The sequence below is a fragment of the Daucus carota genome, chromosome 7, assembly GCF_001625215.2.
Source record: "Daucus carota subsp. sativus chromosome 7, DH1 v3.0, whole genome shotgun sequence".
In the NCBI taxonomy this organism is placed as follows: Eukaryota; Viridiplantae; Streptophyta; class Magnoliopsida; order Apiales; family Apiaceae; genus Daucus; species Daucus carota.
The window spans coordinates 25878024-25894500 of NC_030387.2; the positions used below are offsets into that span (position 1 = coordinate 25878024).

The following is a 16477-nucleotide window of genomic DNA, read 5'->3' on the forward strand; positions in this document are numbered from 1 at the left end:
CTAATCGGAATAAATGAAACTGAACTTGCAAATGACAAGTGCATGCATCATATTTTCTGCCTTGAAGCAAGAAAGTCTTTTAAGAATTCTGGCAAATACATTATACCAAACAAAGATGAAACTGTAGCAAATCTTGCGATATCTTGAAAAAAAGAAGAAAAAAGAATGTAAATTTAGCAAACCTGTTTTCATGGATACACTTCGGACGATGGAAGACAATGCATCTCCATGATTATATTTCCAGGAGTTCTGGCCTTCGTGGACAGAACTCCTTGACCTCAGAGATACTTTCTTCATGTTATTGCCTTTCAAATTTTTTAAATCAATGCCGCAAAAAATTAAAGTAACTCCAGGAATTTTCGATTGTTATTGAAACTCCAAGAATTCTAAATGTTACATGTACTTGTACATAGATAAAATTTAGTTTCTCCTTTTTGATATATAATTATCTATCCCGAGTCTATATACTCTCATACATGCTTTTCTTTTTATTTTGAGGCGAGGTTTTGGGGGAGAAGCTAAATTATTGGGCTTCTCCTACCATGAAGGCATGAACTATTAATACGAGAATCTCCTGAGTTTTCTGTAACTAAATTTTGTTGGGTGCTCCTAGATTTTAGTTACATATCTTTCTTTCTTTTTTTATGTAAACACATCTTTTTTTTTTGTTTGTTGGTGTATCCGTCAATTTTTTTTTTTTTTTTGAAACTAGTGTATCCGTCAAATTAAATATCTTTAACTCAATATTTACATAAAATTTAGAATTAGAATTGACATGTTTAATGATTTGAAAAGAACGCATTGACATGTTGAAATTGTGTATATGATAGATTTATCTTCTTCGTTATTTTTAAGCATAACAACTCATGAGTTTATTTGACTGAGTTTAAAATTGTAACTTATTATTATATATGAGTTAATATGATAAGTTGAAATTTCAAAATGTCATGTTTAGGTAATTTTGAATAATTAATAATATATGGATTATTAAAAATATAATAATAAAAATAAAACTGATTTATAGATAATTCATAACTTATGGATGAATTTTATCAAAAAATAATAATTAAAAATTAAGTTACTCAAAAAAGTATCTCATAGTAATTTCTGGCTTAAGTCAATTTCTATCTTATTTCTAATTTTAATCTGATTTCTAACTTATTATATAAACATACATTTTTCAGGTTTGTACATTACGTTCCGAAATTTATGTTTTTAGAATTGTAAAGACTTCTTCACCTGCTATAAGAAGTGCATTCTTCTTGTAATGAAAATCTCGAGTCTCAAAAGGAGTTCGGGTACTGGACTAGGGGTGGGAGGATCCGAGATTTTGTTATTAAAAATTAGTATAAAAATCCGACCCTCGCATTGTATTCTTTCTCTCTTTATTTTTACATTTGTATGTTATAACTGTCATTAATCACGATACACGATTTTAAAAAGGGGCTAAACTTTTTAAAAACACCATAATTATTTTTAATTAGTGATTAAACTTAATTAAACCCTATATCGGGACGTAACATACAAGTTATGAATATTCATATCATTGTTTGGTGGTGGTCCAGGCGATCAGAAGCAATGCTACGATGAGGTCTTGTTATGGTGTAACTATTTTTGTATGCCGAAATATCTTGCGTAGATTAAACAATGTGGAATTGTTATTTGTAAAGCGATCTGCAAACATGGTAGCCCATCAACTTGCTAGGAAATCATATTTATTATCTGGTCGTAGGATGAATAGATGGTCTGTGCCTATCAGTATTAAAGCTTATATTGAGAAGGATTTATTTGATGAATAAAATATCTAGCTTTCAGCCAAAAAAAAATATATGTGTTCTTTTTTATATTTTCTTACATTAGTGCGTTGCATGTCTAGTATTAGTAGTAAGGGTAGCACTCCATAGCATACCCTCTTATATAGAGTTACGTAGCACACTATTATAAATATACACATAATATATATTTTGTTATATTTTTTATGAAATATAATTGCAAATTTTGATTATTAAACCGAAAACGAAGATATACAATTTTTTTTATTCCAAAGATCATCTAAAATTATACAATATCTCAACATGATTCTATAACAGAATAATAATCATCTAGAATTATTCTGTTGTAGAATCAGTTTCGAAAATATACTTTTTTTCATCAAATTTTAAGTTTTAAATTAATTAAAATAGATATATTTTATAGTATTCTATATTAGAATCACGTTTTATATGTATTTTATAACAGAATTTATAATAAAATTGATGATTTATAGTGGCGCACTATGTAACTCCATATAAGGAGTCCCTCTCTTGAATGTTGGCCTCAGTAGTAATAGGGCTCAGTTCTCCCCTTTTGATGTATCCTGCCTAGTGGCTTTCTTTATTTATGGACTGGCTTATCTAAAAAAAAAAAAAAAAACTTTCAAATTTCTCATCACTTACATAATTGTCAAGAATAATGATATTAGAATCTTCATTTTTATATTATATAAGTACTCAATATCACCAGGGTAATCGCTCCATCACCCTCCGTACCAAATATATAAAATTTGAATAATCCCCGAGACTTGTGATTCTATTATTTTGTTATTAATTTTTTTTAGCAGGTGTGTATGGAAGATTAACATCATCAATATCAAAATGGTCAACATATAATTCATTTTTAGCGCATCATACCAATCTAGCCACTTTATTAAAGCTAGGATCATCGCATTTAAAGTACACAATGAATGTTCATCATAAGAATATCTTTTAGCAAATGTTTCTAAATCAAGAAAATTCAACAAGTCATAGTCAAAACTAGAAATTACTTCAACTATATATATAATTAGTACTACTAGGAGGAGAACTAAAATCGCCATGATGAAAATTATACAAAATAGTAGTTTATTATCTATTAAAGATGCATAAAATAAACAACATTATTATTAGAGATGATCGCGGTGCGGGTGGTGCGGTTCATTCTTCTTGCGCCGGCTCAATTGACTCAAACTCTCGTTCAATGTTTTTAAAATTTTCCTTTGGAAACAAAGTGCCGAAGCCAAAGCATTTCTCTGCGATTTTTACTTGTTCTTAGGCTTTATGCATTGTTATTTTATTATAAAACTGAATAAAACAACATATTTGGACACTCACAAAAAACCTGTTTTTTTAAGAACATCACCATATTTCCAAACTGTAAAGTGAATCAAGTCATATAAGAGACAACATAAACTTGATAATATAATGAAAACAATAAAATTCAGACATAGAAATATTTTAGAACAAACTCATGGCTTGTACCAAAAGCTATATAAACCATGTTACACAACATGTAAATGGGGAAAAAGTAACATTTAAAAATGGGACTTGAGTGAGGAATTAGTAACATGGAGAGAAGTTAAATTTAATCAGATGGACTACACTGTCTACACTCTTCTAAGAACTAAAACAAAGAACTGCAATCATTAAAACAAAATCCGAGCATACTCAGTTTCAAGCAGAGGATAAGATACGTGATGCGTTTATCACGAGATAACAACCATGTCGCTAATCAGTTGTAATTTTCTGCCTCGACATGGATAGTCTGAATAATAGTGAATAACCCCTTGCAATCAGGGAACAAAACTGTTGGTAAAAACTTACCCCGAACATAATCAAGCAAAAAGGTCATCGAAGAAGTTTTGTACCTCGGAGACAATCGCGAGAGTGAAAGCAGGGGGACGTTTTTGCTCCAGTTTTAAATTGCAATATTTTTGGTAAAGTGAGCTGATCTATCATAAATATTTCGGAGATTCTGACACGTATTTAAGTGGGTATGAAAAATAAGGGTTGTGATTAGAAGAGGGTACAAGTAAAAAAATTAAGTGGCATTCAGTTGTAAATACGTAAAAATATGGAGGATTGGGTAGTCTTTATAAGGGGAATAACACAACAGCTTTTATATTATAGAATAGATGTAAATGGGAAAAAGTATACATAAAATCAGATAATAAAGAGACTGACATATAGTACATACTAAAATAAACATTAAAATATGGGACTTGAGTGAGGAATCAGTAACCTGGAGAGAAGTTAAATTTAATCAGATGGACTACACTATTTACACACTTCCAAGTACTAAAACAAAGAACTGCAATCATCAAAACAAAATCCGAGCATACTTAGTTTCAAGCAGAGGAGAAGATGCGTGATGCGTTTATCACGGGATAACAACCACGTCGCCAATTAGTTGTAATATTCTGCCTCGACATGGATAATCTGAATAATAGTGTATAATCCCTACAATTAGAGAACATAACTGTTGGTAAAAACTTACACCGAACATAATCAAGCAAAATAAAGGTCATCGAAGATTTGTACCTCGGAGACAATCGCGAGAGTGAAAGAAGGGGGACGTTTTTGCTCCAGTTTTGACTTGCAATGTTTTTGATAAAGCAAGCTGATATATCAGAAATGTTTTGGAGATTTTGACACGTGTTTAAGTGGGTAAGAGAAATAAGGGTTGTGATTTGAAAAGGGTGTAAGTCAATAAAATCAAGTGACATTTGGTTGTAAATACGTAAAAATACGGAGGATTTATAATTGTAATAACACAACAGTTTTTATATTATAGAATAGAATAGATTATCAAAAACGATTTATGAAATTAATTCAACACATGGAACCACAATTTGGAAAAAACAACATATCCGATTATCCACGAGTCCTGGCCCAACATGAGACTGGTGATATATATACACACACAAAGCAAAGCCAGACTTTCCACATCCCCTTAGTTTTATTTGTGTCTATCATCTAGGGTTTGTGTCAATTTCACAATGCAACCAGCACAAGCAGCTCCGATCAACCCCACACAATACCAACAACAACAGCAATGGTATCACCAACAGTCTCAGTACCAGCAACCTCCCCAGCAGCCGCCGCAGCAGTACGCGCCGCCGCCGCAGCAGTACGCGCCGCCTCAGCAGCAGTACGCGCCGCCGCCGCAGCAGCCGGTGTATTACCCGCAACAAGCTGCTGTTGCGCCACCGCAGCAAGCGCAAGCGGCGGGAGATGAGATTCGGACGCTGTGGATCGGAGATCTGCAGTATTTTATGGACGAGAATTATCTGTTGAGCTGCTTTAGTCAATCTGGAGAGGTATTGAGTGATTTTGTGTTGTTTGCTTTGATTTTATGTGTAAAGTCGTGATTTTTATTTGTTGAGAGAGAGAACATGAGAATTAGGGTTTTTATGCTTGTGAATGTGATTGCGGTATGTGTGTTTAAAGTTTGCGTAGTATGAACTATGAAGTCTTGTATGTAATGTTAATGTGATTCGGATATGTATATAAATCCTGGAGAGGTCGAGGCTGTCTAATTGGTTCGGTTCTATAATTGAGAAGTATGTTTTTGGTCGAGGGGTCTTAATTCCTGTCGATTATACTTAATTTCATGTCTGGATTTTGAATTGTTGTGGTGCGTTATGATGTCTACTTATGTGTTAAAATATTAGTAGTATTTTGTATGTGGCCATGCAAACCTTGTGACTTTTTGTTACTTGTTTTTAGGGGATTTTCTCTTGTGCTTGTGAGGTTTTTTTATGCACTGAAATTATCTTTATTTGCAGGTTGTGTCTGCAAAAGTTATTCGTAACAAGTCAAATGGTCAGCCGGAAGGCTATGGCTTCATTGAATTTGTGAGTCGTGCTGCTGCTGAGAGAAATTTGCAGACGTTTAATGGAACACCGATGCCAAATGTTCAGCAAAATTTTAGGCTGAATTGGGCGTCTTTTGGGGTGGGAGAAAAGCGCCCTGATGACATGATTGAGTATACAATATTTGTTGGGGATCTGGCTCCGGATGTTTCTGACTACACTCTTCAAGAGACTTTTAGGGCGTACTATCCTTCAGTTAGAGGAGCTAAGGTTGTAATTGATAAGGACACATCCCGCTCTAAGGGTTATGGGTTTGTGAAGTTTGGAGATGAGAGTGAACAGCTGCGAGCTATGACTGAGATGAATGGAAGTATGTGTTCAAGTAGGCCCATGCGTATTGGTCCGGCTGCTAACAAGAAGAGTACAGGAATTCAGCAACCCACAAAAGGTATCACTTAATGACTGTATACCAGTATACCCGTTTAAGAAGTATGTTACAATATTTGTTTACTTTAGGGTTGTTTAGGACACTGTTTCTTGCTTTCAGATCCTTATCCATGTTGTTTGCTTGTTTTTTCTTCCAGATCTTTCATTTAGATTCTGTTTGTTAGATGGATAATTGCTTTTGAAGTTCAATTATTTTAGTATATTTTTGTCCGTGTTAAGCTCATTTTCACCAGTAATGTTCCTGAATCTGGAAGCTTGGTGACTATTTTCCTCTACTTTAAGATCATTGGGTTATATTTCTTTATAAACTATTGGAAACCTTATAGACTTGTATTGTCTCAAAGCAGGCTTCAAGAGGCTCCATGCTATAGGGGCCTGGCTCTGATCTCAGCTGAAATGCTTATCCCCTTAGTGTGTGGCCCTGGCCTAGGTCAGTGTGCAATTGATGTCATTAATTCGTCTTTCCATTATTTGGCCTCTTGGGGCATATAGTATTCTACCAATCTATAATCTTTCCAGATCCATTTATAATCTAAGCAGTTTTTGATCTGTATTCTGGCACTTATTAAAGTCTATTATTCTTCTAGTCAGAATAGCCTGCTTTACCTTTTGAAACTTCCCTGTTTTCTTTGATAATCCTAGTCAATTTTGTCTTTTGGTGTGCTTCTCTCTAATATATGTATCTCGTGTATGTACATACATCAATTTGTGAATGTATTTTTTTATCACTTTTCTGGTGTGTAAAGGCATCTTTGTGAAATTGCATTTGGCGTGCATTGTTTCAATATGCTTGTCATCATACCTGGCTCATTTGTTTTAAGTACCCTTTTTGTGGTGGTTCAAATCATAAAGTGTATGGTTTTTATTATTTAGTATTAAAAAATCTTTTTTGTTTGCACCTTTTTAAGAGTAAATATTGGTCAATTTTTTATGATAATCTAAGCATTTGAATATGGTAGGGCCTGTTGTCTAGAATTGGTATAGGAGTGATTATGTATTTTGTGCTGGTTCTTTAGAAAATAGCCAAGAGGAGTTTGATATTATGACCTGTCTTAGAAACGAACTCTAGTGGAGAAGACAAGGGTACAGAGGGTTTTTTTTTTGTCAGGACAAGAGCATAGAGGTTTATGTAAGAGTGACTAATATCCGAGTTTCCATTTAATATTTGATAAGATCACTTTGACCAGAAATCTACTCTTCCTTCAGTTTTTAATGTTGGTAGTCAGATAAAAGACTATCTGGAGACAAGGGAACATTAGTGTCTGGAATATGAAGGGTCTAAAGTCACATAAAAGTTTCCATTAAGGCATTAGTAAATTACTTTCGTTTTTCAGTAATAACAAATCCAGAAGCTTAAGAATCACAATATACCTTAATTTCTAAAAGATTTTTATGATTTTTTTGGAATAAAATGATGCTTGTACACTATCATTGTAATAAACTAATAATTATACTAATTTGTGCCACAATTTTTTTTAAGTTTATGTGCTCTTTCGATGATTAATGTTTTTGCAATATTCATGATCAGGATTAGAATTTCTAGATCTGGTTGACTACATGGATAGATATTTGGTACTTTCATGAATCAAAATCACCTTTCTATATATTCCGTTTCACCTCATTTTGTCCTTCGTTATTTGCAGCCGCATATACTCAAGGAGCTCAAAGTGAGGATGATCCAAATAATACTACAGTTAGTATATGTGCCTTGAATATGATCTCTATTTTATATTGCAAACATGTGTTTACGAGACAATAACTTTTGCCGCAGATTTTTGTTGGTGGTTTGGATCCTAGTGTGTCTGAAGAATATTTGAGGCAAGTGTTTGGCGCATATGGGCAATTGGAACATGTGAAAATTCCTGTTGGAAAGCGATGCGGGTTTGTTCAATTTGCTGAAAGGTACATTGCAGTTGCAGAACTTATTTATCAGTATCCAGTTGGCATTACCGGCATGATAAAATTATATTTTCTTTTGTTTATGAAATCACAGAGCTCGTGCTGAGGAGGCTTTGAATGGTTTGAATGGGAGTCAGTTGGGTGGACAAAATATTAGACTTTCTTGGGGACGTACTCCTTCAAACAAACAGGTTACTATATCTGAAACTTTATTGTGATCAATTGTGCTCATATCTTGGTAGCTGACGCATATCTGTACTGTGTGCCTGTTTAGACTCAGGTAGATCCGAACCAGTGGAATGGTGGTGGTGCTGGGTATTACGGATATGGACAGGGATACGAGACTTATGGATATGCACCACCTTCCCAGGGTCCCAATATTTCCTATGGAGGTTACCCAGGTTATGGAAATTACCCTCAGAATCAGCAGCAGCAGCAGCAACAGTAGTAGAGACGCAGGTGGAATTTTCACTTCTCATTTCTTTTCTTACTGCGCTGATGTGTTATTACCATTACCTTTTGACTATGGAGTCAGATTTATAGGCTAGAACAAATATAGTTTTAAAGAGATGCTGATTTAATTAACTCATATTACCTATTGTCAAAACTTTTCTTTGTAGAAAATGTAGAACTGGTTTTGTTAATGAGCCCATCCTTTCACTCTCTTTTTTTATAAATATATTTCCTGTTTTACAAAATGTTAAGATATCTGACTATTTGTAACTCAAAAATTATTAATCAATGAATTCATGGAGTCCTTTGCTAGAATTCTACGTTGTCTTGCTAACAACATTAGAGCAAATTTTTTAGTTGCCCCTTGTTCTGAATTAAGTAGAGAGTACATTAATATTCTCAAGGTCTTTACTTCTTTTCTGTGTAGTGATTTGCTGGGTCAATGACATTTACAAGAAGCTAGCTAGCATGGGAATTGATCGACTTGATTTGCAGATTTTCCCGAGGAAGTGCATCTACAAGTTTTATTTATTGCCTAAGATCAGGGTTTCATGTTCAGTTCTGTAGTCTATCACCTATGTTAATGTTAATGTTCAATATTGCTTAAATTATCTGTTTTGAAAATGCTGTTCCCAGTCCCAAATTTTAGTCTCTGAGAACCATTACAGTGGTACTTGTGTTAAGTTGGGTAATTGTTTTAAGTTGATATTATGCTTTTGATGGGTATGAGTAGGTTGCTCTTCATCATCCACTTTTTACATGGTTTGAAGTAATTTTCTGCTAATGCGCCTCTGATAAAAGATTAAGAATTGCTGGTCTGGCAATTGTAATCGGCAAAGAAAAAGAGAGAAGTTACTTGAGCTTTAAGTGGACTGCAATTTTGAGGAGATTTTAATATTCTGGCTTAGTGATTTAATTTAACCAGTTTCCTGATTATGATTGACTTTGATTTGCAAATTTTTAAAATTATTGTTTTATTCAGTCATTTTGTCCATTGCCGATCTCTCTGTGATGCTTGTCTATTTTGCAATCTTGCCATTTTGTAACCCCCTGTACCAAAATTGTGAAATTTGTATGTAGTTCTCAATATTGGTAACAAGTTGCAAATGTCATACTTTAAACTAACTGCATGCTTTATCAAATGATTTACGTTATTCACCATCTTATCGTAATTATTAAGAATTGTATGCAAAGGAAAGAAGAGAGGAAAGAAATTCCTTAGTTTACTTGTTTTGTTATGTATTTCTCACCGCTGTCTTCAATCGTGATGATCGTTGGGGATAAACAGAAGAACGGCTTGATTATTAAAAGAAAAAACACTGGTCTGAGATTTTCTTTGAAGTTGTAGGCGTCAAAAAGGTTGGACTGGTCGAATATTGGTTGAAAATATGCGTTCGCTAAAGTAATTAAATATGTAGTGTTATAGGCTGTTTCAAATTGCAGGGGAGCTGAAAAATTACAAGATGTGTTGAAAGTTGATGGTTGTGGTACTTCTGATTTAATCTTAGCATTTCAACACTCTGCTCTGGAACTTGTATTGTTACTCACTCACTCTACTCATTCAGTTATTTCTGTAATGTAATGATATGATTTTGGTTTTGATTTTTCTTATATGTAATCTATTGCAATACAATTGCCTGAATGTCCATTTTGTACATAGACATGACAAACAGCCCATCTGATGTAGCAATATTTATACTATTGACAATGGCTTTATGCAATGGAAAGAAATTTAAGAAAGTGCGACTGAAATTGAATGGTGCAACCATCCCTGGTATGAAGGAATCATATCGCAGAAGTATCTGTCCTTCGGTATATCTTCATGTAGGTTGGCGAAGAAAGCTTCAGTTGCTATACAAACAGAGAAAATTTCTCAAGTAGAAATGCTTCATTTGTACATTTTAAGTACCATTTGAAGCTCGCAGGTACTTGTAAGCGTGGATCGCATTCGCTGCAAGCTACACACTCTATCTTGATACTAAATAAGTAAATTTTAATATAACTTTACAACTATGTAGATGATACCATTCTTACAACTAGCATCGTGTATGCTTTTCCGCAACTTTCTGAGAGGGCTATAGGATTCACATCTCATAAATTTTCTCATTGCCTGAATTGTGTGAGATCGTGTTATCAGTGGTGATCCTTTCAGCCAACTACGACCAATAGACTTTGTCTGAATGCTGGTACTGAACAGAAGAGAGACGCGGATATGCCGGTGAGAGCATATGCAATAGCACAAAAAGGTAGAGCCTCTGGTTCATTTGCTGACAGTGCTGCTGTCCCGAATCCATGACAACTACAACACGATATATAATTGTATTGCGTAGTGTTAAGTGTTATATATGGACTAAAACCAATATAATCTATGCAAGAAGCTCTGAGCAAGTGTACAGAAATACCAGAAACAAATAACTATAATGCAAGTATGAGTAAACTACCATCGGACATGCACAATGCAATAATGAAGTGACGAGCATCAGGTAACGACAAAGCAATAGTCTTAGTTTTGAGCATAGTTTGATGGTTTGCCTGGATCAACTATAAAGTGCAATGCTGGCTCTTATCTGGCCAGAGTGAGATTTTTCTTTTCGCATGTTCTTCAATCATTAATTCTCACTTGTACTGGACAATATTAGTAATGGACATACCAATAGCATACTAGTATGTACGCTTATTGAGTAGCTCGCTACAACTGAAATAGGTACTTTACTGTGTTATGTTAGTGTTTTGACCCATAATTAGCAACTATGCAAGTTCAGTTCCTGGTAGTTGAGTCAGTTCAATATTTGCACTCACAACAAAAGAGAAGACTAATAGTTTACTTGTATATTAAGAGGTGTTAGCTTTAGGCTCTAGAGAGAAATTGTGCTGACTTCTCCTTAGTTAGATGGACCTTGCCGAGATAAATCTAAACAATTAGAAAAAACCAAACTGAGTAGAACTAATCGGATGCTTAAAGATCATGTGTTTTAAAAAGGTGTTGTGCCGATATAATTCTTGCATGCAAAGGCAGTATGAGGTTTTCTCATCTGTGTGTTCATCTCTTTTAGACTAAAAGATTGCTTGAGCCATGAGCCAGCTAAAGATGTTTTAAAAAGAGCAATCTTCTTTCAGCTGCATTAATTCTTATTAATAGATTGGACGAACACCATTTCAAAATTCAATACTTATGTAGAAGCATCACATACAGTATTTAAACTACATATACTCAGATACTTATAGCATACCTGGATGCAGTTGCAACTCCACGAGCAATGGGATCCCGAAACCGTAGTTTATCGAGTACCGCTTTCACAAAATTTGCTCCAACTAAACCCGTTAGTACAACAACTGCAGCTGTGATGGATGAATCGGCAACTACAACAATTTTGGGACGAGCAAATAGCAAGTTACTACAAAGAAAATATGCTAATATGATTTTAAACACTAATCCATTATAAGTGAAATTTTTGTGTGGATATTAGGTAAATGTAAGAAAATAATACCATTCACAGTTTAGAACATGAGTTTGAAGTTGTGAAATACCAATAGATAATATGAGGCATTTAGAGATAGGAAAAAAGGAAAAATCAACTCTGTATATAAGGTGTTTAAGTCCTTAAATAGTAGTAGTTCTACTTTCCTAGTTATGTAAAGGAGAAAACAATCTACTACCGCAAATTCGGTTCATTTCAATATGTAAGAATTAATTACTGTATAACAGGATAGTAATTACAAATTCTGCAATACAAGAAGAATACCTTCAAAAAGTGAGGCGATGCTGAGTGCCAATGCCACAGTGATACATCTAGGTAGACTAGATACAGTTAAATATTGTTCTAGCCCAACAAGCCGTCCCACAAGTGCAGTGGAATACAATGAAAATAAGGCTGAGATGATTACTGCTGTGAAAATCTCGCTTGCGTGTCTCCTCACAAGCTGAAAATATATATATAACCAAACTTACAATAATGAACATTGTCACTAAGCATACTCCCTCTGGTTCAAGTGAAAAAAAATATGTGTAATGCAAAAAATGCAATAAAAATGATGGGCATTGATAGGTTCACTAATTGTGTTCGTTGCTTTACAGTGAACATAAAGAACAAAATACTTGCAGTAGATACTACACAGTACCGAATTTTAATGAATTTGATACTCAAGGCTAAACCCATCAGCCATCCTACTTAACAAGATAAAATACCTGACAAGCCAACAATTAAACCGTGAGAAAAGGCGAGGCCCGCATCAAAACCTGTCAACTGAGTTACCATGGCTCTTTATTTTACCTTGACTACCTATGCTGGACACTCGATACCTGATTGTCCTATTGCCCACTGGCAGAAGAAAAAAAAAGCTGACAGCAGTAGCTTTCTGTTAAGACACGTACAGCTGTATTTTCAGAGGTAATAGTCAACTCTCTGCGTAAGGGTCAGAATACCCCTCCCTTCAAATTTGAAGATGAACACTCTACTTCTCACTTGATAGAATATGGTCTACTTCTCTATAAATCATCTCTGTAATACTTTGACAAGAGTACTTGCTCTCTTGTCAAAGAGTTCCGAGGCGATCACACCCTACATGAACATTTCTTTACAGGTACACCTCTGCCCTACCAAGTAAAGTAGCATCCGTCAACCTAACCCTAGCCTTTGAAGGTTTTGGGACTTATCCTTAATTGTCTATATTAATTTTGTAGCATTATTTTGTTGTTCAACGCTGAACATGACAAACAATATACTTGCAAATAAATCCCCCTTTATAAGTGAATTTTAGTTGTTCAGACTCTGACTCCTCAGCACACTTCTTCAAATCACGAAAAGATATCAGAGATCAAGGCAAGTGACTACCGCAAACCGCATAGTCTCATGTGTCATATTTTTCATTACATCACAAAAATCATCAAACCAAAATAAGCACCCTAAAGAACCATATAATACATTATTACAAGATACATCAACCAATTTTTTTTTTTTAATACATTACAAAATCAGCAAGTCAAAATGAACACCCTGAAGAGCCATATAATACGTAATTACAAGACGCTCCTTGAATTGCTAACAGGTTATGACAGTTCTACATGCCTGCTTTCACCATGTTTGTGACGTTAAACATAAATGATATAGAGAAAAATATGTACACTAGTAACCATGTCCTCTTTCTGTTAATACATTAATAAGAAATATCATGTACCTTCTTCTGTTTATACATTGAGAAGGCAAATGAGAGAATAACGGAGTTCAAAAGTCCCATTAAAATGTCACCGGCTCCAGGGTTTGATGGGACTTTTGTAAGGTAATCTCCTGTATATTGTAGTAGGCATTAAGATATCAAGATCACATGCAAAAATATGATCACATAAATAGTCGAAAAATTCGCAAAAGAAGAAAAGGAAAACCAGAGTGCCTATACAAGTAACCTTCAAAAAGTGTACGAACTTGGTTATTGAAGCAACTTAAGCACAAAACGCATGAAGCAAGAAAAATGAAGGGAAATTTAAGCTGGAAGGTTTGGTTCAGTTTTTTAATGCCAGCTATTTGCCTATTTGATTCCATGGTATGTATTTAATGTTACATTACATAATCATAACTTGCCTGTCCTCTAGTGCAACTTGGATCAGTTTCATGGCGGAGTTAACTGAAATATATTTTCACAGTTACCTTGTCAGATGAATCTTCCTGAGATTTCAATGAGTTAAAAGCTCAATGCCATCAAATTATATAATTACTGACCTTTGTCGATCGATGCCGATATCAATATATACATAGAAGATTTGGAAAGATATGTTTAGGATTTACCTAGAACATTATAGAACCCTGCTCGAGAAAGGAACCCAAAAGCAAGTGCTGCAATTTCTGCAAATAGTACACAAGAAATGATTGGATGGATAACTTTCATCGCACATGATGGCAGTCTGATGAAAGATCATCCAACCAATTTACCATTTAAATAATTAGCTAAACTTGCAACAATTTAGTCTGAAAATTTATGTAAGAAATTGTAAATAGTATAGTCTTGACCAGGGTCAAACTAATTGTACCTACAACCAACCATGTAGCCCAGAACTGTAGCTGCCAGTAGAAATGGAAGGTATGTAATGGCATGTGTGCCAAGTAATGTCGGGTGTATAAGTGCTGCTACAAATGATACAATGAAGAAGCCAGTCCAGACCCTGACCTCTGTTTGAGAAAACGAAGAAGGTCTCGACATTGGCTCAGCAGGTATCAGTTCTGTTTTAACCATTTTCCGTACAGCTATAGCTGTATAACCTGCAACAATGAGCGTAGCTAGCCAACCTCCAACTGCAGAAAACAGTTAAGAATCAGTGCATCATCTCATCAAGAAGTGGCTTGACAAATCATAACTAATAACCACAATGTGGGCACTGAAACAAATAAATAAATCAAATTACATATTTATGTATAAACCTTTAATTATTCCATTCTTAACCAAGATTTGGAATTTGCTTAGATCAGTTATACCGTAAAGTCTCCTCTTTTCTCTGCTTCATTTAGATCAACTTAACAACAATCCAAATCTCCTGAATAAGAAGCCTCACTAAAGTACAATCCTTCAACTATCCATCTTAAATCTATAAAGATTTAAATTTTCTTTCACTGCAAGGTAAATGCTTCACAATAAAGATGAACAAGAACAATACTACACCACATGCCATACATCGATACCTATAATAAAGCAGATTTTGATCCCGGAAGCCGCAGGAATATCTTGAATAGAAATAGGCAAGACCACCAAGGCAGGAACATAGAACAATGGAAGCCATCTCTGAATAAATAAAAGGGCAGGCTCAAAAAAGTCCATCAAATTAGTTGCTGCTTCAGGGAACGTCAAATCAAGAAACACTAAAATAGAGAATATGCAAAACATCCCAAACAGTGCACTAGGAAACTTAATCCCCAGAACAACAAAAACCCGTTCCAAGATTTTATCCACTGCAATTATAATCCCAAGTGAAGCTACCAAATGCAATGTCTCCAACACCTAGTATATATATATGCGAAGGAAAACAAAAACTATTTCAAGAAATGAATAAATTAAGCAATTCAAGGCATGAAAAATAAAAATAATCCATACATAGTTACATACAGTGTTTTTGAGGGTGTTGGAGGTGACAGTGGTATCCATGTCTGAGTCCATGGAGTTTAGTTATTAGAGATGACCCACTTGCTATAACTTTGTTTAAGGTACAGAATTTGTAATGGGTCATGAAGAAATTTGTGGTGACAGGACAAAAATATCTTGTATTCTTAAAGAGTCCTCTCCCTGTCGATGAATCATTTAACGAACATAAACATTCTTGTCGATTAAAGCAAAATTCTCCTTAAAATAAAAATATCGTGTGTATTAAATATTTACCCGCTCTAACCAATCCAGTATCTAGTTTTTTTAAATTTGCTTTGACTTTGTGCAACCACGTTTAAGTGTAAAATATTATTTTCTAAATTTTCTTCTCATGGATTAAAATTTATAATCAAAATTTTTATTTACAAAAAAAATCAATAAAAATCAATAAATTTTATTATCTGGTCAACCCACCTAAATATGTGTGCCAAAAGTCAAAACGTCAAATAATAAAAAACATAGGAAGAAATATATATTGGGAGATGGGGATCTAACATATTTTTTAAGATGCTCGTAAAACATGTTACCTTAGGTTTGTTTGAAATTTTTTTCTAAAAAAATATATAATGTTTAAAATTTTATTTTATGTAAAAAAAATGAAATATAAGTTACGGAACTGTGTTTTTTTTGTCATATTACAGAACTGTGTTTTGTAAGAGTTTTAAAATGCATATATAAGTAATGAAGAAAAACACGTATAGAAATGAATAGGACGGGAGAGGGGTACATTTTCTTGATAAAAATATACTAATTCTTTCTTCATTTTAGAAATACATTTCAGCGGCAAAAATTTGATAGAGATAAAGAGAAAATAATGACATATATAATTTTATACAAATATCCAACAATACTATTTTGATACAACTAAAGAAATTCTAATGTTTTTTTAGTGTAAGGTGATAGGTCATCGTTCAATCGCGATTTTAAGTATATTTACGCATCTCG

At 34.1% G+C, this 16477-nt stretch overlaps 2 protein-coding genes across 2 annotated transcripts; one reads left to right on the forward strand and one right to left on the reverse strand.

The window, feature by feature from the left end:
- Positions 1–4697: 4697 nt before the first annotated feature.
- LOC108196618 (polyadenylate-binding protein RBP45) lies at positions 4698–9133 on the forward strand. The gene is made up of 7 exons (XM_017363978.2): positions 4698–5113; positions 5582–6056; positions 7699–7748; positions 7827–7957; positions 8049–8145; positions 8229–8413; positions 8835–9133. The coding sequence occupies exons 1-6, from the start codon at positions 4793–4795 to the stop codon at positions 8400–8402; spliced, it is 1248 nt and encodes a 415-aa protein (XP_017219467.1). The 5' UTR covers positions 4698–4792; the 3' UTR covers positions 8403–8413; positions 8835–9133.
- Positions 9134–10197: 1064 nt separating this feature from the next.
- On the reverse strand, positions 10198–15655 carry LOC108193939 (plastidal glycolate/glycerate translocator 1, chloroplastic-like). Its single transcript, XM_017360797.2, has 8 exons — positions 15497–15655; positions 15076–15391; positions 14430–14691; positions 14188–14303; positions 13583–13692; positions 12151–12328; positions 11638–11767; positions 10198–10706 (listed from the first exon to the last, which is right to left on the reverse strand). The coding sequence occupies exons 1-8, from the start codon at positions 15545–15547 to the stop codon at positions 10556–10558; spliced, it is 1314 nt and encodes a 437-aa protein (XP_017216286.1). The 5' UTR covers positions 15548–15655; the 3' UTR covers positions 10198–10555.
- Between the last annotated feature and the right edge of the window lie 822 nt (positions 15656–16477).